This window comes from Bos indicus, chromosome 10, assembly GCF_029378745.1.
Source record: "Bos indicus isolate NIAB-ARS_2022 breed Sahiwal x Tharparkar chromosome 10, NIAB-ARS_B.indTharparkar_mat_pri_1.0, whole genome shotgun sequence".
Classification (NCBI taxonomy): domain Eukaryota; kingdom Metazoa; phylum Chordata; class Mammalia; order Artiodactyla; family Bovidae; genus Bos; species Bos indicus.
The window spans coordinates 55,737,250-55,763,198 of NC_091769.1; the positions used below are offsets into that span (position 1 = coordinate 55,737,250).

General features: G+C 39.1%; 1 protein-coding gene across 2 annotated transcripts in view; it reads right to left on the minus strand.

Moving 5' to 3' along the window:
• The window catches only part of UNC13C (unc-13 homolog C), a 723,080-nt gene that overhangs the window by 291,323 nt on the left and 405,808 nt on the right, over positions 1-25,949 (minus strand). For both annotated transcript variants that reach the window (XM_019968805.2, XM_070797523.1), the window contains 3 exons: positions 24,495-24,651; positions 10,581-10,649; positions 8,884-8,973 (listed from right to left, as the gene is read on the minus strand). In XM_019968805.2, coding sequence (XP_019824364.2) covers positions 8,884-8,973; positions 10,581-10,649; positions 24,495-24,651 — 316 coding nt within the window. The remainder of the gene's footprint in view (positions 1-8,883; positions 8,974-10,580; positions 10,650-24,494; positions 24,652-25,949) is intronic.

The window sequence follows — 25,949 nt, forward strand, 5'->3', positions numbered from 1 at the left end:
GGATTGGGGGCAGGAGGAGAAGGGGATGACAGAGGACGAGATGGCTGGATGGCATCACCAACTCGATGGACATGAGTTTGAGTGAACTCTGGGAGTTGGTTATGGACAGTGAGGCCCAGAGTGCTGCGATTCATGGGGTCGCAAAGCTTTGGACACGACTGAGCGACCGAACTGAATTGATACATCAGACAATGGCAATACTACAGGGAACAGAAGAAACAGAAATCCGTTTCTTCATGGAACTAAATGTTAGTAGAAAATAAAAGAAACCAATAAGATATATTATATTGTATTGCATCCTGAAAGAAAAACAGACAAAGAGGGATAGAAAGGGTTTCATTAAAACAGAATTTAATAAAAAGGACTTTAATAGTAGATGAATTCAGAGAAGAGGGTGGGACCAGTGGAAAAAAATCATAGTCTACTCTAGAACTTAGCTTTAAGCAAGGGAGGAAGGAAGGGGACTATCTGAGCAGAAGAGCAAAGTGACCTAACACACTTCTTAAAAAGGTTCCCTTATGCCTCCTTAAGGCTGTCTATGGAAAAATCCAGAAAGGCCAATGATGAGAATAGTGCAGTAATTCAGTCTTGAGAGGATAGTGCTTAAATTATGATCATGCAAAGCTAGGAGGAGGTATTAGAAGAAATCCTGTTCTGGTTAATTTTTGAAGAAATGGGTAATGGGATTCTCTGACAAATTGGATGACTTGTGTCAGAGAAAGAGATGTGTCAGAACCGGAAGTGTATGATCAGGTCACCCAAGACAGCTGTCTTGCTTTCTGTGCATCCACTGCTCCACTAGTGTCTATTTCAGCTACACCCTACTACCTGACTGATCTCCTGTATACTTGCCTCAGGCCCCATCTAAAGATTCATCTAACTTTGAGTGAGTGAGTGAGTGAAGTCACTCAGTCGTGTCCGACTCCTTGCCACCCCATGGACTGTAACCCACCAGGCTCCTCCATCCATGGGATTCTCCAGGCAAGAATACTGGGGTGGGTTGCCATTTCCTTCTCCAGGGGATCTTCCCAACTCAGGGATCGAACCCAGGTCTCCTGCATTGCAGGCAGATGCTTTAAACTCTGAGCCACCAGGGAAGCCCATAATAACTTATCAAAGGGGTGGTGAAGGGCATGCTCCTCTGCTGGTTTCTCTGGTAATGGATGAGTCAATGGGACATCAATTCCCCATATATCTGGTAACCCCACTTTCTTCCCAGGATGAAGATGATAACCATATTCTGTCCACTGTCTGGGATACGCAGTGGGATGTCACTCCAAGACCTTCTTTCAGACAAGTAAGATCCCCCTATCAACTAAACCACTGATGTCTGTTGCTGACTCCAGGCTTTTTCTTTGGTCTTGAAGCTGGGTGAGCTGGGCAAGCTGGCCTGTGGGAGGCAGCACAACACCAAAATTTCAACCTAAATAACTGGTACAATGGAAGTGGCTTTAACTTAGATGAGCAAGTCTGTGTTTGGATGATCAAAAGATCAGTTTCTGACAAGTTAATACTGATAAGCCTGTTACACATACAAGTAGATTTCCAATAGACATCTGAGTAGATGAGCCTGGAGTAGTGTAGATGCCTGGACTAGTGGCAAAATTTGAGAATTATTAGAGAAGAATTTAAAGAAATGAAACTAGATGAGTACAGAGAAGAGAAGGGTTCCAAAAAGTAAACCCTGGGTAATTCTAGCCGTATGGCATTAAGTAAATGAAAAAGAACAAAGCAATAAAGAAAAAAAAAAAAAAAAACAGCCACTGAGATAGGAGGAAAAATAAGTTTAAGAGGGGTGTCCTGGAATCTAGAGAAGAAAGACTTTCTTGGAGAAAGGATTGATGAGATATATTAAGTGATACTGAACACCATAGGATGAAGACTGATGACTGATCACTATATTTAGCAAAGTGATGGTCACTGGTGATTTGGACAAGATTATTTTTGATGAAGTGATGGGGTAAAATCTGACTGGAGTTGGTTCCAGATAAGAATAGATTGAAGATTTAGTATTTTTTTTTAAATTTTCTATAGATTGAGCTATAGATTTAATGCAATCCCAACCAAAATCCCGGTGAGAACTAATATAATCTAAACAATACTGAAAAATAACAAAAAAAAGTGGAAGATGCATACTATCTAATTTTAAGATTTGCTATAAGGCTTCACCAACAATATAACATGGTGATGATTAAAGTATAGACATTTGGAAATCACGGAGTCCAGAAAGAGACTCAAACAAATGTGACCAACTGAATTTTTATAACGATACAACTGCAATTCATTGTATAAGGGATGAGCATATTAATAAATGGTATGAAATGGTATGAAAACTACAGAACATGCATAAACAATAAAATGATCCTTGACTCATTTTTCACTTATTGGGAAAAAAAAAAAAAACTCTCAAAATGAAACACAGGACTAAACATACAAAGTAAAATAAAACACTTGGAAGAAAAATAGAAAAATTTCATTGTGATCTTAGCTTCTTAGCCAGTAGCACTATCTCCAAATAGAAAAACTGATAAAGTAGATTTTATCAAAATTAAAAACTTTTGATATGCAAAGATAATGTTAGAGAATGATAAAACAAGGCACAGACAGGAGGAAAATATCAGAAAATAAAGTACCTTACAAAAGATTTGTGTCCAGGATATACAAAGAACTTAATACTCAACTGCTGCTGCTGCTGCTGCTGCTAAGTCGCTTCAGTCATGTCCGACTCTGTGCGACCCCAGAGACGGCAGCCCACCAGGCTCCCCCGTCCCTGGGATTCTCCAGGCAAGAACACTGGAGTGGGTTGCCATTTCCTTCTCCAATGCATGAAAGTGAAAAGTGAAAGTGAAGTCGCTCAGTCGTGTCCAACTCTTAGTGACCCCATGGACTGCAGCCCACCAGGCTCCTCTGTCCATGGGATTTTCCAGGCAAGAGTACTGGAGTAGGGTGCCATTGCCTTCTCCGTAATACTCAACAGTAAGAATGAAAAGTGGTCAAAACATTTCAACAGGTTTTTCACAAAAGACACTCAATTGGCAAATCAGCCCAATAAAGCACATCAACATTATTAATTATAATTTTATAGAAGGAAAAAATTAAGACCACATTATGAAACAACTCTATTCCTAGTAGAATGGCTAAAAATAAAATAAAATCATGGAAAATGACAAGAACTTCCCCAGAAGATGCAGAACAACTGCAATTGGCAATTCTTGTAAAGTTTAACATACATTTAACAAATTAGTGAAGAATCTCACTCCTTGTTACTTATCCAAGGAAAGTGAAAATGTATGTTTACACAAAAACATATATGAATATTTTTGACAGTTTTATTTGATATGACCCAAAACTAAAGACTACCCAAATGCATGTAGTACATACATAACAAAGGATTACTACTCAGAAAAAAAAAAAAAAAAAGAATCAACTGTAGATACACTCAACAAGATGGATGAATAGCCAATATATTACACTACAAAGATTATTTCATTCATACAATATTGTGGTAAAGGTAAAACTATAGGGGGACAATAACAAATCAGGGTGTGGGAGAGAGGCTGACTGTAAAGGGGAAACATAAGGGAACCCTGGAGGGTTATGAACTTCTGTATCTTAATTATAGTGGTAGTTATGATAACCACACATGTCAAAACCAATAGAACTTGACAAGAAGAGTGAAATTTACTGTCTACAATGAGGGGAAAAAATGACACTAGAAGGAGAAAATGTGTTCACAAGATAATGGAAGAAAATAAATTTGGAACAAAATGTTAAAAGGACTATTTTGATGAGTCTTAGTATTAAAGGAAAAAAGGATAAGAGTAGTAACGGTACCAGGGACCTTCCTGGTGGTTCAGATGGTAAAGAATCTGCCTGCAATGTGGGAGACCCAGGTTTGATCCCTGGGTTGGGAAGATCACCTGGAGGAGGAAATAGCAACCTGCTCCAGTAATCTTGCCTGGAAAATACAGTGGACAAAGGAGCCTGGTAGGCCACAATCCATGGGGGTCGCAAAGAGTTGGACATGAGTAAAAGTTGGACATGAGCAGCTAACACACACATACACACAATAACTGGAAAAAAAAATGGAGAGAAGCAATATCTTTAAGGCTGGAAATGATAGTATGTTTGGTGAACAGGAGTATCCAGTGTAGAGGGGAAGACTGATAATTCAGGTGAGTGAGGAAGATTGCTGGACGACTATTTTAGTAACTCAGGAGTAAAACCGAGCAGGACTCCGTGAGGATCCTGGGCGCTGGACCCTTTTTGTTCAGCCTCTATGTCCTTGTCTGAGTTTCACAGGGCAGGTTCAAACAGTTGCTAATCAGGGAAGTCAATCCCAAAGGAAATCAACCCTGAATATTCCTTGAAAGGAGTGATGCTGAGGCTGAAACTCTAATACTTTGGCCACCTGATGCGAACAGCTGACTCACTGAAAAAGACTCTGAAAGACTGAAGGCAAAGAAGAAGGGGGCAGAAGAGGATGAGACGGTTGGATGGTGTCACTGACTCAATGGACATAAATTTGAGTGAACTCTGGGAGATAGTGTACTCCATGGGGTCACAAGAGTCTGACAGGACTTAGGGAAAGAACAAGAAATCAGTGAAGGGAGGGGATGCAGAGATAAGGGCAGAGTAGCCAAGAAACAAAGTGCAGCCTTGGGGCAGGCAACCCAACTGAACTGGTAGCCTCAGTTCAGTTCAGTTCAGTTGCTCAGTCATGTCTGACTCTTTGTGACCCCATGGACTGCAGCACACCAGGCTTCCTTGACCATCACCAACTCCTGGAGCTTACTCAATCTCATGTCCTTCGAGTCGGTGATGCCATCCAACCATCTCATCCTCTGTTATCCCCTTCTCCTCCCACCTTCAATCTTTCCCAGCATCAGAGTTCTTCACATCAGGTGGCCGAAGTACTGGAGTTCCAGCTTCAACCTCAGTCCTTCCAAAGAACATCCAAGACTGATTTCCTTTAGGATTTATGGGTTTGATCTCCTAGCAGTCCAAGAGACTCTCAAGAGTCTTCTCCAACACCACAGCTCAAAAGCATCGATTCTTCAGTGCTCAGTTTTCTTTATAGTTCAACTCTCACATTTACACATGACCACTGGAAAAACCAAAGCTTTGACTAGACAGACCTTTGTTAGCAAAGTAATGTCTCAGCTTTTCAATATACTGTCTAGGTTGGTCATAGCTTTTCTTCAAAGGAGCAAGCATCTTTTAATTTCATGGCTGCAGTCACCATCTACAGTGATTTTGGAGCACAAAAAAATAGTCACTCACTCTTTCCATTGCTTCCCCATCTATTTGCCATGTATTGATGGGACCGGATGCCATGATCTTAATTTTTTGAATGTTGAGTTTTAAGCCAACTCTTTCACTCTCCTCTTTCCCTTTCATCAAGAGGCTCTTTAGTTCTTTCTTTCCTTTCTGCCATAAGGGTGGTATCATCTGCATATCTGAGGTTATTGATATTTCTCCCAGCAATCTTGATTCCAGCTTGTGCTTCATCCAGCCCAGCATTTTCCATGATTTACTCTGTATATATGTTAAATAAGCAGGGTCACAATATATAGCCTTGATGTACTTTCGCAATTTGGAGCCAGTCCGTTGTTCCATGTCCAGTTCTAACTGTTGCTTCTTGACCTGCCTACAGGTTTCTCAGGAGACAGGTCAGGTGCTCTGGTATTCCCATCTCTTTAAGAATTTTCCACAGTTTGTTGTGATGCACACAAAGACTTTGGCATAGTCAATAAAGCAGAAGTAGATGTTTTTCTGGAACTCTCTTGATATTTCAATGATCCAAAGGATGCTGGCAATTTGATCACTGTTTCATATGTCTTTTTTAAGTCCAGCTTGAACATCTTGAAGTTCATGGTTCACATAGTGTTGAAACCTCACTTGGAGAATTTTGAGCATTATTTTGCTAGTGTGTGAGATGAGTGCAATTGTGGGGTAGTTTGAACATTCTTTGGCATTGCCTTTCTTTGGGATTGGAATGAAAACTGACTTTTCCCATTTCTGTTGGCCACTGCTGAGTTTCCAAATTTTCTGGCTTATTGAGTGCATCACTTTCACAACATCATCTTTTAGGATTTGAAATACCTCAAGTGGGATTCTATCACCTCCACTAGCTTTGCTTGTAGTGATGCTTCCTAAGGATCACTTGACTTTGCATTCCAGGATGTCTGACTCTAGGTGAGTGATCATACCATCATGGTTATCTGGGTCATGAAGATCTTTTATTGTTTAGTTCTTCTGTGTATTTTTCCTACCTCTTCTTAACATCTTCTGCTTCTGTTAAGTCCACACCATTTCTGTCCTTTACTGTGTCCATCTTTGCATGAAATGTTCCCATGGTATCTCTACTATTCTTGAAGAAATCTCTAGTCTTGCCCATTCTATTGTTTTCTTCTATTTCTTTGCATTGATCACTGAAGAAGGCTTTCTTATCTCTCCTTGCTATTCTTTGGAACTCTGCATTCAAATGGGTATATCTTTCCTTTTCTGCTTTGCCTTTAGCTTCTCTTATTATCTTAGCTATTTTTAAGGCGAGCTCAGACAACAGTTTTGCCTTTTTGCATTTCTTTTTCTTGGGGATGGTTTTGATCAGTGCCTCCTGTACAATGTCAGGAACCTCTGTCCACAGTTCTTCAGGCACTGTGTCTATCAGATCTAATCCCTTGAATCTATACTTCCACTGTATAATTGTAAGGGATTAACCTCAAGGATTTATAATTGGAAGGGATTTACCTGCAATGTGGGAGACCTGGGTTCGATCCCTGGGTCAGGAAGATCCCCTGGAGAAAGAAATGGCAACCCACTCCAGTATTCTTGCCTGGAGAATCCCATGGATGGAGGAGGCTGGTGGGCTACAGTCCACGGGGTCGCAAAGAGTTGGACACGACTGAGCGACTTAACTTTAACGTCAAGGAACACACATAACAAAATCAGTAAACTCTTTATAGAACTAAAGTCCAACACATGGAAAATGTCAGCACTATTCATTCTAGAGAAGTCCACCTGAGGCCAGATGAAAGGAACCAGAGAAATTCAAGAGATTACCTCAGACAAAATCAAAGAAGCACAGGCCCTGAGCACACCCTGATCAAATCAGCAACATCGGGCCTACCTTCTCCCCCACCCCCCACAGCACTTGACGAATTTTTTTCTATTTCACCCAAAACTGTCTCAGAGATTTGATTAAGTACCAGTGCAGAGAGGCCAAATTTTTGGCATCAGGAGGGGAGGAAATTAATTGCATGAGTAGAAGATATAGCTGTTTTTTTAGGAGAACAAATATCTAAGCAATAACAATGCAAAACAAAATTAGACTATGGACACAGGCATAGGTAAGCAGGCAGATGGGGGAGGTGGCAGGTGTCTGTGGTCAGAGCCTGAGGAAACTCTCCTCATTTTTCAGTGAAATAGGAAGCAAGGTTACCAGTTATTAGTGAGGGTGGTGGAGGAGGAGCTGCAAGTTTAAGAAGATTTTGTTTCCTAAACACCACAAGGCTGTTGACTTAAGAATGGCAGGTTTGGAGCACTGTGTTGGCACTCCCCGCCCTCATTTCCATTTCCCCACCCACTCAATGTCAATGGCAGGCATCACTTGTCAATGAGCAAACATTCCTAGTGAGCCAGGACTGGGTATCGCTTTAACTTTCCAGAAACTGGAACAATGTGTAAATATTTGTTGTTTAGTTGCTCAGTCATGTCCAACTCTTTGCAATCCCATGGACTATAGCACACCAGGCTTACCTATCCTTCACTATCTCCAGGAGTTTGTTCAAACTCATGTCCACTGAGTCGATGATGGCATCCATCATCTGTTGCCCCCTTTTCCCCCTGCCCTCCATTTTTCCCAGTATCAGGGTCTTTTCCAGGGTGTTCGGTGTTTGCATCAAGTGGCCAAAGTACTGGAGCTTCAGGTTCAGTATCAGTCCTTCCACTGAATATTCAGGGTTGATTTCCTTTAGGATTGACTGGTTTGATCTCCTTGCTGTCCAAGGGACTCTCCAGCACCACATTTTGAAACATCAATTCTTTGATGCTCAGTCTTCTTACGGTCCAACTCTCACCTCTGTACATGACTACTGGAAAAATTATAGCTTTGACTATATGGAGATAAATATATATATATATATATATATATATATCACACACACACACACACATATATATATAACTGAGGTTATCATATATAATCTATATGATAGTGTGTGTGTGTGTATATATATATATATAGTTAGTATACACACACACACACACATATATACATATATGGACTTACATATCTCTGGATATAGATAGATAGATCGCCCACCAGTGCAGGAGACCCAGGTTTGATCTCTGGGTCAGGAGGATCTCCTAGAGGAGGAAATGGCAACCTGCTCCAATATTCTTGTTAGGAAAATCCCATGGACAAAGAAGCCTGGCAGGCTGCAGGCCATAGGGTCATAAAGAGTCAGACACAACTGGATGACTGAGCATGTATGTACACACACACACACATATGAAAAAAGAAGTCCAGCAAAATAGCTGAGTTAAAGCTGAAATGCAAAGTGAACATCATTTCCATTTAAAGTTCTTAGAGATTTTTTTTTTTAAGTAAGTGCCATGTCAACTCATTGGAGAGCTTTGTTTAAGATGGATTTAACTTAAAATTAAATTTGAGCCAAATGTATCAGAATATCCTAAGCATCTGGGATAATCCTTTTCTCAACATTTTATATTGTAACATTCATTTAGCAAAGGCACCACATCTTATTCACCAGGGATGAATAATACTTATCAAGACACAGGTAAAACAAGATTTTACCAGGGAATAAATGTGTGTCACGTGGGGACAGTGACCAAAAAATAAATAAATAAACGATGTACCTTCATCCTAAAAAAGGTGATACTTGTTAGCAGGTCAACAGTTGATTTCAGGTCTTGCAATCTTTCAGCATTGCTGGCAGGAAAGTGTTCCTGGTTAATTAGAAAACAGGAAATGGGTAAATTACCAGCATTAAGGTTCCAGTGGGAAATAAACTAGCTTTCAGTGGGAAAAATAAAAAAGGTAAGTAAATCATGTAAAATTTAGAAAGTATCACTACAGTATTCTCACAACATTTTTACTATAAAATATTACAGAGGGTAAAAAAGTTGGAGATAGTCTTGTCTTAGTCTTAGAAAGTCATTCTTCTGTTTATTCCCACAATATAATAAAAATGTACAAAATAATATCATTAATGCGGCACTATTAGGTTACTCATCTTTGATTCATAAATAGTATTGTTACTGAAAGAGGGAAGGTCAGTACCTATTTGAAAAATACGTTTTATAATTTTATCAAGAAAGGTAATTTTTTTTGAAAATACTTTTGGGAGCCTTTACATGTGCTATATTTACTTTTTGTTATAAAGAAACTTTTAAAAATTAAAAAGATAAAAATTAGACTGCACTGTACTTCTCTACAAAATGTATTTGGGATTTAAACAAAAAGTTTGGTGAGAAATGTCATATAAGAACAGATGTTCAGAATTCTGAAGAAACGGAAAGGTATAATTATTAAAATATTAAAGAAACGATTTTATCATTGAGAAATTTCTTGTATTAACATGCTTTCAGAGAGGCTTTTTAAATAGTCATCAGAAAAAATACAGGTAACTTTTCTTAGTAGATATTCAAGAACTCAAGCAAAGTTGGGGTGTCAAAGTGATGGTGAATGTGGTGGCCTCAAGGTCCTTCTTGTTCCCAAACATCATTTTCACTGCCTGGCATAGCAGTTCCCTTCTCATAGCATTGGCCCCAGTTCCAACATGATAGATGAGTCAGACAAAATCTGGTATTATAATTTCCAGAAATGTGCATTAAAGATATTCTTCAATAAAATACTAAAAAAAAAAATGAATATCGAAGAGATACATATGTGGACATATGTAAACACGTTTAGAATAAACCATTAAGTAAAGAATACAATAGCTATTAGTACAGATTTTTTGGTAAATAAAATATGCAATTATTTTTTTTGTGATTAAGGTATTCTGTAACTAAAATTATATGTTTGTTTTTACACACATACATGAATATATTTGTGTGTGTGAGTTTGTGCGTGTTTCACGTGGAGGTAAAGTGTAGAACTATTCACAATGAACTCTGGACAGCTTCACAAACACACATTGTATTGATCCAGGAGTGAACTAAGCAGTGACTACCAGAAGGAGTCTCAGAAGCTGAGGAAGTATCAGCAGGATATCTCATAAGAAGGGGGAACTTTCAAGATGAGGCCTGGGCCACATACTTCTGCTTCATGAAGTAGCAGTCAGCCACTCAATCTGATGACTATTAAAATATTTAAAGCTCTATGTGTACACACACACAGTATTGTTGTAGGCTGAAGTGGAGTGAGGTACCTGGACAAGGGATGTGTACTTGATTATTTAGGAGACCTGCCTACTGTGACAGGACACAAGATTCCAAGATCATTATCTTTACTTCTCTCTTACACAGTGGATAACTTTTTTACAATATGACAAGAAATGATCTGAGCCAAGCACAGCATTTTACCTTTAGGCAAATAATTTTGTACATACCCTATACTTTGACAGGTCAATTCTTAAAGAGTTATGCAACTGGTCCAGTAGTTTTATGAATTTTTCCCTCTGTACAAAGCAAACACAAAATAGGAAAGCGGAAATCAATGATCATTCTAAATGTAGTCCTCACAACAAAACTAGTCTGAGTTATGGTCCCCATTTTATAGAAGGTGTGGTGTTTAGTCTTTATGTCTGTCTCTTTTGTGACCCCATGCACTGTAGCCCACCAGGATCCCCTGTCTGTGGGATTTTTCAGACAAGAATATTGGATTGGGTTGCCATTTTCTTCTTCAGGGGATCTACCCAACCCAGGGACCAAACCCATGTCTCCTGCATCAGCAGGCAGATTCTTTACCACTGAGCCACCACAGAAAACCATTTTATAGGAAGGAAGGTAAAAAATTGTCAGTTATTTCTTCCAGATCATAGAGCTGGTATGTGCAATAGCTGTGATTCAAGCTTAGGTCTCTGACACCAAATCCACACTCTTTCGGTAAGTCACACTGCCTCTTTCTGATGAATGAGACTATATCCAGAGAGTTGTGTTAAGAAGAGTCCAGACAACACAACAGTATGCGTCAGGAAGAAAAATATAACCCAACCCCCTACAACCGTCAAATGCCACACCATCTCTCCAAAATTAAACCATAGGTTTTTAAAGTTCTCTCATCTATGGAAGTGGGAATAACTGCTTTTTGTCAAAATCAATTTCAAAAAGCATTTCCCTTTTGGTAATAGACTTCATAATCTTAAAGGATCGACTGCCTTTACAGTATATTTATGATTTAGTGCTAAAAAAAAAAAGTATAAAAATCAGGTGAACAAAAACTACTGATGCCTTCCTCTGATGTTGTTCAGGGTTGGACTGACCTCTTCAGAGAAGGATTTAAAGATGATAGGTGATAAGAATTAAGTAGTTTTGCTAATAATCATAAAGATATAGGTGTGTGGATTAAATAAATTAAACAAATTAGATATGGTAAAAACCATCAAAGTCACACAAAAAAGTTATAGGTCAACAAAAACCAGTCTGAGTCCCTGATTTCTAAACAAAAATGAAAAAAAAAAAAATAGGGAGACAGTTAGATGACATTAGAGGCTTATCCCTACATTAGTATTCTGTAAATACTACATTACACTCTGTAATATATTAGCAAAGGCAGAAATTTTTCCCAGTAGTTTCACATATAAGGTAGATTTATGGGGTATATAACTTATATTCCTTGGAGTCACTGATCTTGATGAAATGAGCTGAATATTAACAGGAGTTGATAAATTGTTCCTAAGTTGAGACTTCAATTTTCTGAATAAACTGCCTTTTATCAGGTTTATACATCAGTGAACAAAGTTTGAGTATGGCTTCTGTGTTAACTAACCCCTGTGGTGGCAATGAAGGAGCCTAAGAAATGAAACTTGTCTTCCAGAAGCTTGTCATCTTATTAGGCAAGTAAGATTCTCCAGGAAAGCTGCCAAAAAACACAATGAATGCCTTGGATTTTTCCTTCTTATGCCCTATCATACCTTCCTAGGGGAAAAGGTATACTGCCCTTTATTAACTCCCCATCACCCACTGATGTGGGTCAGTGACTCTCAATCAAAACAGAAAAATAAAAGAGCCAGTACAATCATCAGTTTAGGTCACAGTAGTTAATCATTCAGTGATCATAAAAATCAATGTGTTTGTGTCAGTCTCTGAATGCTCTATGCGACCTCCGTTATTGGTATGAATCATTAAGACAGCTGACATGACTCTAGTCAATCATGCTATGACCCAAACACACTGGGATATCTCATATGGCCATCTGCCTAATACCCATTCTTCTTCTTTTCCTTACTAATAGAACCTCAAGAGTCAAATGTGTCCTTTATGAAACACTTACCTTCCCAGGCTATTTTTTTTTTTTTTTTTACTCTAGGAATGGCCATATAGCAAAGTTTTGGCCAATAAGATGTATCTAGCTTATTAAAGGAGAAGGCAATGGCACCCCACTCCAGTACTCTTGCCTGGAAAATCCCATGGATGGAGGAGCCCTGGTGGGCTGCTGTCCGTGGGGTCGCTAAGAGTCGGACATGACTGAGCGACTTCACTTCACTTTTCACTTTCATGCATTGGAGAAGGAAATGGCAACCCACTCCAGTGTTCTTGCCTGGAGAACCCCAGGGATGGGGGAGCCTGGTGGGCTGCCATCTATGGGGTCGCACAGAGTCAGACACGACTGAAGCGACTTAGCAGCAGCAGCAGCAGCAGCTTATTAAGGAGATAGAACTAGCCAAAATATTACCAGTGAATTATTATTTAGAAAGATTCTAAAAGAATGTTGTGCAGAGTTGTATAATATTAGTGTTTGCCATATAATTCTTTGTCAGGTCATTTTTCCATTTGCCCTTTGTGTGTCCCTCCTTTTTCCACTTTAAACTCACACTAGATAAGAGAAGGTCAAATATACTGAGGCTATAAGATAAAAGCTAAACAAATGGTAAGAAGGATGAGGTAGGAAGATAGGAGCCCCCACATTTCACCCTTAATTCTGGCTGTCCATCCTTTCAAAACATTGCAATCCTGAGCAGTTGTATTAGCCCTGAAATCCTTACCACCTCTGGACTCAGATTACATGGGAAAAAAATATTGAGTTAACTCTGTTTAGTCTGTTTCATGCAGCTCAAGAAAATTCTGACTGATACAGATTATGCATTTGGTCTTCCTACCTAGGTCTTCAGTGCCCAGCTGGACAATTTACATTCAAAGAAAACAGAAAACTGGGGTGAAAACCACCAGGCTTGTTGTTGCTAAATCCCAAACAATATCAGATGATACGAAATTAAAAGTGTTCTACTGATTGAATTTTCATAGACATTTTTTAAACAGTAGGACAGCTTGAAATTTAATTTTATTTACCATGTTTCTATTTAACTAGAGTGAGATTGGCTTTGTGAGAGCAGAGGGGGCCTATTACCTACATGGTGTGATTTGAGAAATAAGAAAAGACTGTGTGATTAAAAAATGTTTCCCAAGGGGCATGCCGCATTCCTGCAACTGCCACGTTATGCCTGGTATTTGGTAGGGACCAAATCTATAACATTAGCAGTAAACATTATCTATGATCAAAAAGTAAGTTTTAATTAGTTGACAAGAATACTCCAGACCAGGGGTCAGCAAACTGCCTGTGAAGAGCCAGACAGTAAGTATTTGCAGCTCTGTGGTCTCTGTCACAACTAGTAAACTCTGCCATTGCGGCACAAGTGTTTCTACAAACAATACATAAATAAATGAGCATGGTTGTTCCCCAGTAAAATTTTGCTTATGGATACTGAAATGTAGATTTAATATAATTTTCATGCATCCAAAAATGGTAATCTTTTGATTTTTTAAAACTATTTAAAAATGTAAAAGCTATTCTTCCGGGAGCCGGTGAGGCATTCCACTCGTGACAAAGGTCATGAGGAAGGAGGCTCGGCATACGCAAAGGTGGGATCGAGCCTCAGGAGTCCCCCCGGATATTCTTGAGCATCTACACCCCAAAAAACCAGAGTCTGCCTACTTTATTGCTTTGTGCTCTCACCTCTGACTTTACTGGGGGCTGTCCCCCACCACCATCTCGCTCTCTCTGTCAAAGAGTTAACTTACAGCTCCAATTAATAAAGTTCCTGGGCAATTAGGAGTGTTTAAATCCAAACCCCTCAGATGGCTCTCTAACTCGCCTGACAAGTTTACCCGGACTCCTACAGCTATGCATGCGATTGTTTACAGTCTCCCAGCCTCGAGAGGCACGGGAAGCTTAAGATATTCAAATAGCTTAGAGCCTCTCAGAGAGAAACTGTCAGAATAAGACTAGTAAAGGATTTCATTGATGAGCCAATGCTTGTTGCCAAGTTTTCACATCCCCTGAATTGTATCCTTGAATATGTATTAATAGTTGGTATGTAGAAAAAATAAGTAGTGGCCTTGGTGTTAGTAACTTTAGACCCTTAAGGTAATAAATTCTTTCCTTTGTTGTAAACCCATTACATATTCGCCCTATAGGAATGCAATTTTATCTTCGGAAGATGGCGCCAAACCTTAAAATAATTACTCTTAGAGAAAATAAGTCTTTGTTGATAAGTCCTTGTCAAGAGTCGTAAAATGTTAATAGGCCTTCTGGCCAGAAGATGATGTAAATCACCTAAACCATTTGTATACGATAAATTTGCAGGAAAGAAACCCTGGTTGTTGATAAGGATCAAAAACTGCTGACTTTGCATCCCCTATTATCCTCTATGTGTAACTTAGGGTATATAAGCCCCTGTTAAAAATAAAGCTACAGGCCTTGCTCACCAATGCTTGGTCTCCCAAGAATTCTTTTCACATTCTGGCTGAAGTCGCCATCTGGAGCGCTGAACCCACCATGCTTACTAATTATGCCTGGGCTTCTAAGACCCACTCGAGAAGGTGTCTGGGGTGGGGCACCTTCCACTATTCAAGAGGGCGCCTGCAGCCTACGTAAGTGGTGCAAACTTCTTGTCTTGAAGTTTTATTGGTCTCCCGCGTAAACCAAGCTACTCAGCCTCTTTTCTCCACTGAATTTTCCTACTGAGCTATCCTCATTCTATTACTCTTTATATCTCTAATTAGCATATAAATAGTCGCCTAGGCCGTCTCTCCTTCGAATACCCTGGATCAGCCGGGGCTGGACCCCCGCACTATTCTTAACTATAAGCCATACAAAACCAGCTGGTGGGCCACTTTTGGCCCAAGGAAAGAGGGAGTATTTTGAGTAGGGGGAGGCAGTTGTTATCCCACAAGGACACTCTTAGTAAGTTTCCCTAGGATCCTGGGAATCGTGGAAGGATTATAAGGAAGGTGTGTAAAGGATGATAAGGAACCTCTGCATCATCGCCAGGTTCTCTCTCGATCTGCTTGCTTCTCAGTATCTCACTCCAAAATCGGTGGTAGATTTACCTGAGCTAAAGGTGTTTAAGCTCTGGGGGATCTTCACTTGATTCAGCTTCCCAGGGATGAGCCCTAGCTGCATGTTCAACCTGCTCTTAGATTTTTACAAAATTTATGAGAATAGGATAAACATATTCTGACCTGGACCAGAAAATTGTATTTTCTATAAAGCATTTCCTAGATTATATCAAAAGCAGTCATTCTTTAGGCTGAACAGAAATATTTCAAGTAGAATTAATGAATAGGCTATTTTGATAAATTTTGATAATTTAATTAATGCTAATTGTATGAATATTTTAGAAATATTTGCATTCCTTGTAGATTTGAGATTAATACTGATATTTGCAGGGATACCATAAAATTATAAAATGCGAATGAAACAATGCTATCAATGATACACTAATTAATAAATGACATAAATTCATGACATAAATTCAAAGAGTATATAGTCACTTAATAGGCAAAATTGAAGAGCACTGAGATATCATCCACAGAGCAAGAAAGCCTAATATTTTGCTCAGTTTGACTAAACTTTAGATAGGCTTCTTCTTGACTCTGAGTCTTACTTCCAATTTTTGTTTTTTTTTATTTTTAAAGTACTTTTTTTTTTAGGTTCCTTTTTTTTTTCACAATAGTAAAAGATGTTTATCAGTTTTCACAATCAATAGGATGACAAAAAATAAAAGATAATTACAATCGCAAGGCATAACAGGAACCTGATTAACAATATAAAATAGTTACATACAATTTGGGGGGTCAAGCAGATTCATATGTTAAGTGGAAGTGCATACACAAACAAGTGCACATTTTCATCCACCCAGCCAGTCTGTCTTTGGTTGGTTCATTTAATCCATTTACATTTAAGGAAATTATTGATATGTATGAGAAAGAAATGGCAACCCACTCCAGTATTCTTGCCTAGAGAATTCAGTGGACAGAGGAGCCTGGTGGGCTGCTGTCCATGGGGTCGCACAGAGTCAGACATGACTGAAGCGACTTAGCATGCATGCATGCATTGGAGAAGGAAATGGGAACCCACCCCAGTATTCTTGTCTGGAGAATCCTAGGGACGGAGAAGCCTGGTGGGCTGCCGTCTATGCGGTCGCACAGAGTCACGACTGAAGCGACTTAGCAGTAGTAGCGGCAGCAAAATCCTATTACCATTTTCTGAATTGTTCTGGGTTTATTTTCTGTAGATCTTTTCCTTCTCATTTCCTGCCTAGAGAAGTTCCTTTAGCATTTGTTGTACAGCTGGTTTGCTAAGTCACGTCAGTCGAGTCCAACTCTGTGCGACCCCATAGACAGCAGCCCACCTGGCTTCCCCGTCCCTGGGATTCTCCAGGCAAGAACACTGGAGTGGGTTGCCATTTCCTTCTCCAATGCATAAAAGTGAAAAGTGAAAGTGAAGTCGCTCAGTCATGTCCGACTCTGTGCAACCCCATGGACTGCAGCCTACCAGGCTCCTCCATCCATGGGATTTTTCAGGCAAGAGTACTGGAGTGGGGTGCCATGGTTTGGTGGTGTTGAATTCTCTTAACTTTTGCTTGTCTGGAAAGCTTTTGATTTCTTCATCAAATCTTAGCAAGAGTCTTGCTGGGTAGAGTTTTCTTGGTTGTAGTTCTTCCCTTTCATCAATTTAAAAATACCATACCCTTCCATCAACATAAACATTCCCTCTGGTTTATAGAGTTTCTGTTGAGAAATCAACTGATAGCCTGATGGGAGTTCTCAGGTATATTATTGATTGTTTTTTCCCTTAATGCTTTTAATATTTTATCTTTGTTAACTTTTGTCAGTTTGATTACTATGTATCTTGGTCTATTCCTCCTTGGGTTTATCCTGCCTGGTACTCTCTGGGTTTCCTAGATTTAGCTGACTATTTCCTTTCCCCATGTTGGGGAAGTTTTCAGCTATTACCTCTTCAAATATTTTCTCAGGTCCTCTCTCTCTCTCTCTCTCTCTCTTTTTTCTTTTTGCAATTTGTTTTAGACATTATGTTTTTTTCTATTTTTTTTTCCATTTTCTATGATTGCAAGCATTTCTTGTCATTTTATCAGAAATTTCAGGTTTCTCAGGGATTTGGAAAAGGAACACATATGTTGGAACATGGCTCTGTGATCAGGGGGAAGAGCTGACTTTTTAAATTATTACATAAGTTTCAGGTGAAGTGTTACAGTTTGACATATCTATACATTGCATAGGGATCACCACCACAAGTCTAGTTTCCATTCATCACCATACCGCTGAATCCCTGCCTGATACAGATGCTCTTTCACCTCCAAACTTTCCTTTACAGAGTGAACTTTCTAAGTCAGAAATTCTAACAGATTCTACATGATTCCTCAAGAATTAAGTCCAAATATCTTAGTGGGCATTAAAGGCCCTCAGTCATCTGATGTCAATCCAGCAACACAACAATCTCTTATATTTCCATCTTTTATTCTATCTGCCCTACTTAGTAGGCACACTACACACCCTTTTAACTTACTTTTGCATCTTTTCCTTGTCTTTACTTCAAAGACCCAGGTAGTTTTCCTACTATTTCTTGGACTTTGAAAAATACTACTCACCCCTAAAAGTACTGTTCCTTTCGGCAAGCTTCCATGAGCCTCTGAAGAGTATCAGTCACTTTCTCCTCCTCAATCTCAAAGCACATTTATAAATATGAGCTCCTTTGACACCCCATTTGGGGAATGATTTATGGTTATTATCACACACAGTTATCTGACTATCCCATTAGAGTATAAGCCTCAGAGAACAGAGGTCAATATCTATCTTTCAGTCCCTCTACTACTGGCCATTATGCCTTACATGAAGTATTACATAAATATGCATTTGATGAATAAGTGAATAAGTAAAAGAATACATGTAATAATAAGGGATTGTTGTTGCTGTTTAGTTGCCCAGTTGTACGGGTCTCTTTGTGACCCCATGAACTGCAGCACACCTGGCCTCCCTGTCCCTCACCATCTCCCAGAGTTTGTCCAAGTTCATGTTCATTCCATGGGTGATGCAGGGTATTTGTTTTGTGGGGCACTGGCTATGTCAAAGAAGGTGTCTATGCTGAAGAAAAAAAATGAGACTAGATAAACATAAATTTTACTAATAATTTATTTGCTATTTGTGTCTTAAGATAGGGCCACCCAGGTGACTCAGTGTTAAAGAATCTGTCTGCCTATGCAGGAGACATGGGTTTGATCCCTGGGTTGGGAAGATCCCCTGGAGAAAATGGCAACCCATGCCAGTATTCTTGCCCGGGAAATCCCATGGACAGAGGAGCCTGGTGCGCTATAGTCTTAAAATACTTACTAAAGTTCCTAAATTATTTTCTTCAGAGTTGAAAAACGGACTCCCACCTAATGGAAATTCTTCTTTTTCAACTCTTGTTCTACCTATGGTGTTTTCAACACCAATGAAGATGTTTTTGTTTAATCAAATTCTTTGATCTTGACTCCCAGCAATCTTTGCACACAAGGGTGTGCTGAAAAACCATTTCTTCAAAAGAATAAAGCCTTGATTTTTAGCATTTACCAATTTTCATGATGTACATACTCTCTGTATTTCCAGTTTCAAGAATGGCTGTATTCAACAACCAGCCTGCAATATTCTTTAAAATTCAGCAATCATTGTCTGTCAGCAGACACAAACTAGCTCTAGGACACCACTATTTTGCACTCAATTTTCAACAATCTTCCTCTAGGTATGGACGATGGCTCTTTCCTGATGGCTCAGTGGGTAAAGAATGCAGGAGACACAGGAGACTCGGGTTTGATCCCCGGGTTGGGAAGATCCTCTGGAGCAAGGCATGGCAACCCACTCCAGTATTCTTGCCTAGAGAATTCCCATTGATAGAGGAGCCTGGAGGGCTACTGTCCATGGGGTTGCAAAGTCAGACACAACTGAGAGATTAAGCACAGCAGCAGCATTATTTTTCTACCCAAATCCTTTGTCTCTGTCACTATCATGATTCCATTTATCAAACCTAGATTCCAGTGAGTCACTTCAACTTTTTTTGATTGCCTAAACCTTCCATTGCCTCTTTTTTTTTTTGGCAAAATTTCAGCCTTATGCTGAATCTGTTACTACATCAGAATCTGCATGCTGAGAAATTCTGAGAAAAATGCACAGCCACATGAATTATTATGACAACAGAGTTATGCTTCCTGATGCCAAATGAGACCTTCAGCTTTTCTAGGAACTTGTCTTATGAGGCCCCAAGGCATTCATCTTTCTATTCCCTTCAGGAGCTTAACTAGACCTTTTCCAGCCACCTCTAGCTCGCACATCTCTATCATAGGCCTTATCTTATACATGGATTTTTATTGTCCTGGAGACAATCAGAGAAGATCAGGAAATGCTGTAATGTAATGTGAAGAAGGCTGAGCGCCAAAGAATTGATGCTTTTGAACTGTGGTGTTGGAGAAGACTCTTGAGAGTCCCTTGGACTGCAAGGAGATCCAACCAGTCCATCCTGAAGGAGATCAGCCCTGGGATTTCTTTGGAAGGAATGATGCTAAAGCTGAAACTCCAGTACTTCGGCCACCTCATGCAAAGAGTTGACTCATTGGAAAAGACTCTGATGCTGGGAGGGATTGGGGGCAAGAGGAGAAGGGGACGACAGAGGATGAGAAGGCTGGATGGCATCACTGACTCGATGGACGTGGGTCTGGGTGAACTCCGGGAGTTGGTGATGGACAGGGAGGCCTGGCGTGCTGGGATTCATGGGGTCTCAAAGAGTCGGACATGACTGAGCGACTGATCTGATCTGAATGTAATTAGGGAAATGCTGACTTCATCAAAATTTCACTCCTATATCAAAAACTTAGCATTCTCTGCAAGGACTCACACAACATTGCCTCAAATTTCAGAGCAGAACTTGTTCTTTTTTCAATTTCAAAGAATGTTCCTCCTTCAGTCCTCTTGACCAGGTTTACTTCTTTGTCCTCTGGAATGTTATGAAATCACTTATGCTCCATCCGATAAATTTGCAACATCACTTTTGCAGCTACTTCCTGTCCTGCTGCTACTGCTAAGTTGCGTCATTTGTGTCCAACTCTGTGAGACCCCATAGATGGCAGCCCGCCAGGCTCCGCGGTCCCCGGGATTCTCCAGGCAAGAACACTGGAGTGGGTTGCCATTTCCTTCTCCAATGCATGAAAGTGAAAAGTGAAAGTGAAGTCACTCAGTCGTGTCCAACTCCTAGCGACCCCATGGGCTGCAGCCTACCAGGCTCCTCCGTCCATGGGATTTTCCAGGCAAGAGTACTGGAGTGGGGTGCCATTGCCTTCTCCCACTTCCTGTCCTAACAATGTATAAATATGTTCAGTGTATCTTATTAAACACTAAAAACTCCTACTCTACCAGACAGTAAAAATAACATGTTTTTTTAATGATAAAGCCTTTCAATCTTAACCAATCTCTCTTACCATTTCATTCAAGCTGCTTAACAGATTAGTGTCAATTTCCTCACACATTTTCTCTATTTTTTCATTATTATAAATTAAAAATATGATATAGAAAAATGTACAACTTTAACATAAAGATGAATACAAGCCCCCTCCCCCGCCCACACACACATCAAAAAAAAATATTAGCTCTTTCCTACCAAGTGGTTGCACCACTGGCATTTCGGTACATTTTCTTTCAGGCTTGTTTCTAAACCAGTAACTATGTATGTACATATATGTATGTGTGTGTATTTTCAGTGCTGGAAATAGAGTATATACAGTTTTGTATGTATATGTTTTTATTTGTCATTAGTTTATGGGCATTGCTCAATTATATACACGTTCCTTTAAAAACTTGATTTTTAAGTTACTGAAATAAAAAAAACTTGATTTTTTAAATGATTGCATTATATTTTAGGGAATAAACAAACCCTAATTTATACCACTATTGATACACACTATTCGCTGGGGATTTCTAAGAAATTAGGCTTTAATCTCAACCACTTCACTTAGCAATGACCTCCTAAGTGCCAAAACCTCATTTCTTTCTGGATCTTACTTGGACTTTTTACAACAGTTGACAAAGCAATACCTCCTCTTTTCTTAAAATATTTTTACCTTGTCTTTCATAATGTAGGATTTTTATTATCATTTTTACCCAATTTGTCTAACAATTTTTCTCAGTGAACTTTGCTTGCCCCTCTTCTTCAAACACATGTGTTCTATAGTTTTCACTTTATTCATCTAAACCATGACTTTAAATAGCACTGCACACAACAAATCTGGGTTTGGAAGAGTAGTGATTTTCTTTTCTTAAATATATGTTTGCTTTACAATTCTTATAGGTAAGAAATCTTTTCCACTCTTTTTATTTTTTTAAGATTAAAAGTGTCTAGATTACACCTTTGGGCAAGGTAAAAAGGGGGCTCTATAATGGTGTTTCTATCTGAATCACAACTGACAGTATCAGCTTCAGAAATCAGATTAATAAGAACTTCAGGCCGAGTGGATTTGGGGAATGTTATACTTTTGTATATGTATTTTCCTGAGCAAATTGGATTATTTTCTATAGGTAGAGAAAAATCTAGCCAAATTTATGTATCAAGTCACCAAGTTATCAAGATGTAGTCTGAAAAAAGACTTATCTGACCATCTTCTATACAAAATGAACTTTCTAATAATTATGTTTCTACTAGAACACTACAAAGTAGTGAAATCAATTTGGCTCCTCTTCTTTGGGTCAGCATGAAGCATGCTATCTCATTTTCCTCCAGGTAGTTTTACAGTGGAAATTAATCACATAAATGCAGCTTTTTCTCAGAGGTAGATGGGCTCAGTGTTCCACAAGATTGGCTTATTCTCTACAGTATACCCGGGAAGAAAATTAAAAGCAAAACAATTTCATAACACCAAATGCTTTATGTTACAGGTAAAATCCCAAGACAATGAATATTGTTATCAAGATGAGGTTTTTATAACAAAAACTGTTCTATGATCTGGTAATGGCTATAACAGTATTTTGTTGAGCTGGTTAGGGAGTTTTCTTTGGTGCCAGCTCTTATAAGAGTCAATCCGTCTAACAAAAGTAGCTGATGTTGTGTTGTATATACTGTAGGTAGTCAGAAGAGATGAAATCTTCATACCTTATATTTAGAGAGAGATTTGAAGTCTTAAAAACTAGTTTATCTTTTACTTCATTTGATTTCCATATTAAACTTGAGAAACATGTTACAGCAAAAATTTCTATCCTCACTGAATTTACTGAGATATTGAGGCTTAAATGACTGAACTGACTTGCTAAATTTGAATACAAACTCAAACTCCATGACTCCTAACCCAGAAAATGTTCTCTTCTATTGGTATTTATGTTGATTTGTCAATAAATAATAATTACCTTTTCCTTTAATTCATTCCAACTGATCTCACACATTTCCCACTCACTTTCTTTTAGATGTAAAACACAAGGAAAGAGTAGACATAGCAGCGCGTTTAACCTTTTATTTGTGAGGTCTCATTTGTTTCTGCTCTATGATACATACCTCAGAATTTGACTTCTAACAACATAATCAATAATGAAAATATATTCAGTGAACCGATTTGGAAGTGCAGTGAGAAAAGAAACTATGGAAACCACTTTCCTACAATGGATCTTAGTTTCCTCCACAAACAAATGAGGATAGAACCATTTGTCGTACATGGTTATTGAGAGAGAGCTACTGCCTACCAAAGGCCCTGGTGAAAATCTGGGGAATATTTCAGGCATCTCTCCCTTCCCCTCACTGTTCACAACATGCCTAAAGACACAAAGAACTGTTGATTCTATGCTCTGAAAAGTTCTGGAATTTTTCCTTCCAATCCCATCTCCACCAACTCTCGGTTTAGATCTTTATCACTTTACTGGGATTACCATAAATTTATATCTTATTTCCAATCTTGTCAGTTTCAATTTCATTATGCTTATAGAGAATGGGTTCCAGTGTTAGATACAACAGATAAATACTTGAGACTCCTTAGGATCCTGCATTTTTACTTTTCAATATGTTATTAAATGCATTTGAATATATCAGGTGGACAGTCTTAATTAGGTACAGATAGTTTTCTCAGTCTCTTTATACACCTAACACTTTTTCATTTTCACTTAGATAATATGTCTTTATCCATTAGTACCAGTAGAAATCCATAAGAAGTATAAATGGAGCCCAAAAGGCTCTAGAGAAGCCAACTGAGCTCATATTTACCAGGGAACAATATCTGGAAATTTGCATACATGAGGAAGTTTCCTATAAATTCTACTGCTGCTGCTGCTGCTGCTAAGTCGCTTCAGTCATGTCCGACTCTGTGTGACCCCATAGACGGCAGCCCATCAGGCTTCCCCGTCCCTGGGATTCTCCAGGCAAGAACACTGGAGTGGGTTGCCATTTCCTTCTCCAATGCATGAAAGTGAAAAGTGAAAGTGAAGTTGCTCAGTCGTGTCGAACTCTTCGAGACCCCGTGGACTGCAGCCTACCAGGCTCCTCCGTCCGTGGGATTTTCTAGGCAAGAGTACTGGAGTGGCTTGCCATTGCCTTCTCCGATAAATTCTACTACTCTATTATAAAATGTTTTCCTCCACTGGAGAAGCCATTACATATATGAAGATTTAAGCTAATGAAGATGCCTACTGACTGTCAAACTTTAAACTTTAGTCTATCATACTAAGAGACAAGGGCTTCCCTGGTGACTCAGTGGTAAAGAATCCGCCTCCCAATGCAGGAGACTCGGCTTCGATCTCTGGGTCAGCAAGATCTCCTGGAGAAGGAAATGGCAAGCCACTCAAGTATTCTTGTCTGGGAAATCCCATGGACAGAGGAGCCTGGTGGGCTACAGTTCATGGGGTCACAAAGAATTGGACACAACTGAGTGAATGAGCATGCACTAAGAGATTCTTCCTAAGATGTACATTCTGCAGCAAAATTCTAAGATAGGTGGAATCCAAAACTCCTTGAAAATCTAACTCTAATAAGTTGAGAAATTTTTAGTTCAAAAAATAATACTTACTCCGAAGTTGGTAGCAGCAAATCGATCTGAGGCGGAAACTTGCACATTTGTTGAAATGGTTGTATGAGCATAGAAAGCGTTGATATTCGCCAGCAAGGTGCTCATTACAGCAGGGACACCGGGGCACATGTATTTAGAAGACAGACAGGAAAAATGCCTGTAAGTCAAAAACATTAAATGCTTTAAAAACAGAACTAATTAATTCACATAGCAGCATAGCCTCTAACATCAGCAATTAAATAATTCCTCGACTATATCTGTGAAAAGGAGAGAAAACTCTTACAATCCCTAACTGAAAGAGAATGCAATTCCAGCCTTTTAAAAATTTCTCATTCACAAATGTGAAGTGGTTTATTTAAAATGTGATTTGTCACAGGGACATTTGCATAATTTCTTTTAACTGGAGAGTGCTGTGTGTACACACAAAAAGTGCCATTTCCAGTGGAATCTCACACTGTTGAAAAGCAATCCTCCAGGAGTCTATCATCTCTGGCAACTCTGTCCTTAACGATTTTAGTTCCTGAAGTGCTGTATTGCAACCAGAATGCTCTGCCACACTTGCATTCCTCTCACATCAATAAGGTAAACAGGAAGCCCTCCTTTCCCTCCTTTCATTGCACAATGATTAAACAAGTCAACCTAACATCTGACCTGAGTCCATTTTGTGAGCTTTTGTCATTAAGTAGTTTCCACAAGCAGTTTTATTTTCTGAGATTTTGCTAAATCCTGGATTTAATTAAGCAAACAAATGAACAGTGAAGACAAATTATGCCAGCTTTATGCTTAAAGATCATTTCTTTTAAACCTTGAATAATAGTATCATTTACAGATATCAGAAGCATCAAGTATTCAATTCTGTTACTTCTCTCAGGACAACCTGTTTCATTTGAACTCTAACAAAAGACTTAAAAATTGAAAGCACAGCTTGTGATAAAAGTGAAGAGATAAAACATCCATAGAATAAAGAAATTTTCAGTATGTAATTTGATCCCATTTTGCCCTCATATCTCAGTAATTTGTCTACCACTTAGGCACCCTTGAATTTTGAGAGAAAAAACTGTTAGGACTCAGTTCTTGATGAGTGAGAGAGAAGAAAGAGAAGTGGTTACATTCCAAGTCTTCAGTTTGGGTGACTAGGTGAATAATGCTTCTGCCAAGTGAGCTAGGAACTAAAAAGAAGAAAGGGAATTAAGGTGGGGATGATGCATTCAGTTGAGTTTAAGGCACCTGTAGAGCTATCATGTAAGAACGTCCACCAGGTTGATGGAGACCTGGGCTGAATATTTCAATCTGGGGATCACTTCAAAACCATGAGAACGGATAAGGTTATCCAGGGAAATCAAGTAGAATGAAGAACAGTATCAGGAAATGGAACCTGGGAAATACTGACATATAGTGAACCCGGGAGATTAGTAGTGAACCCAGAGAATAGTATACCCTGGAGATTAAATAGGA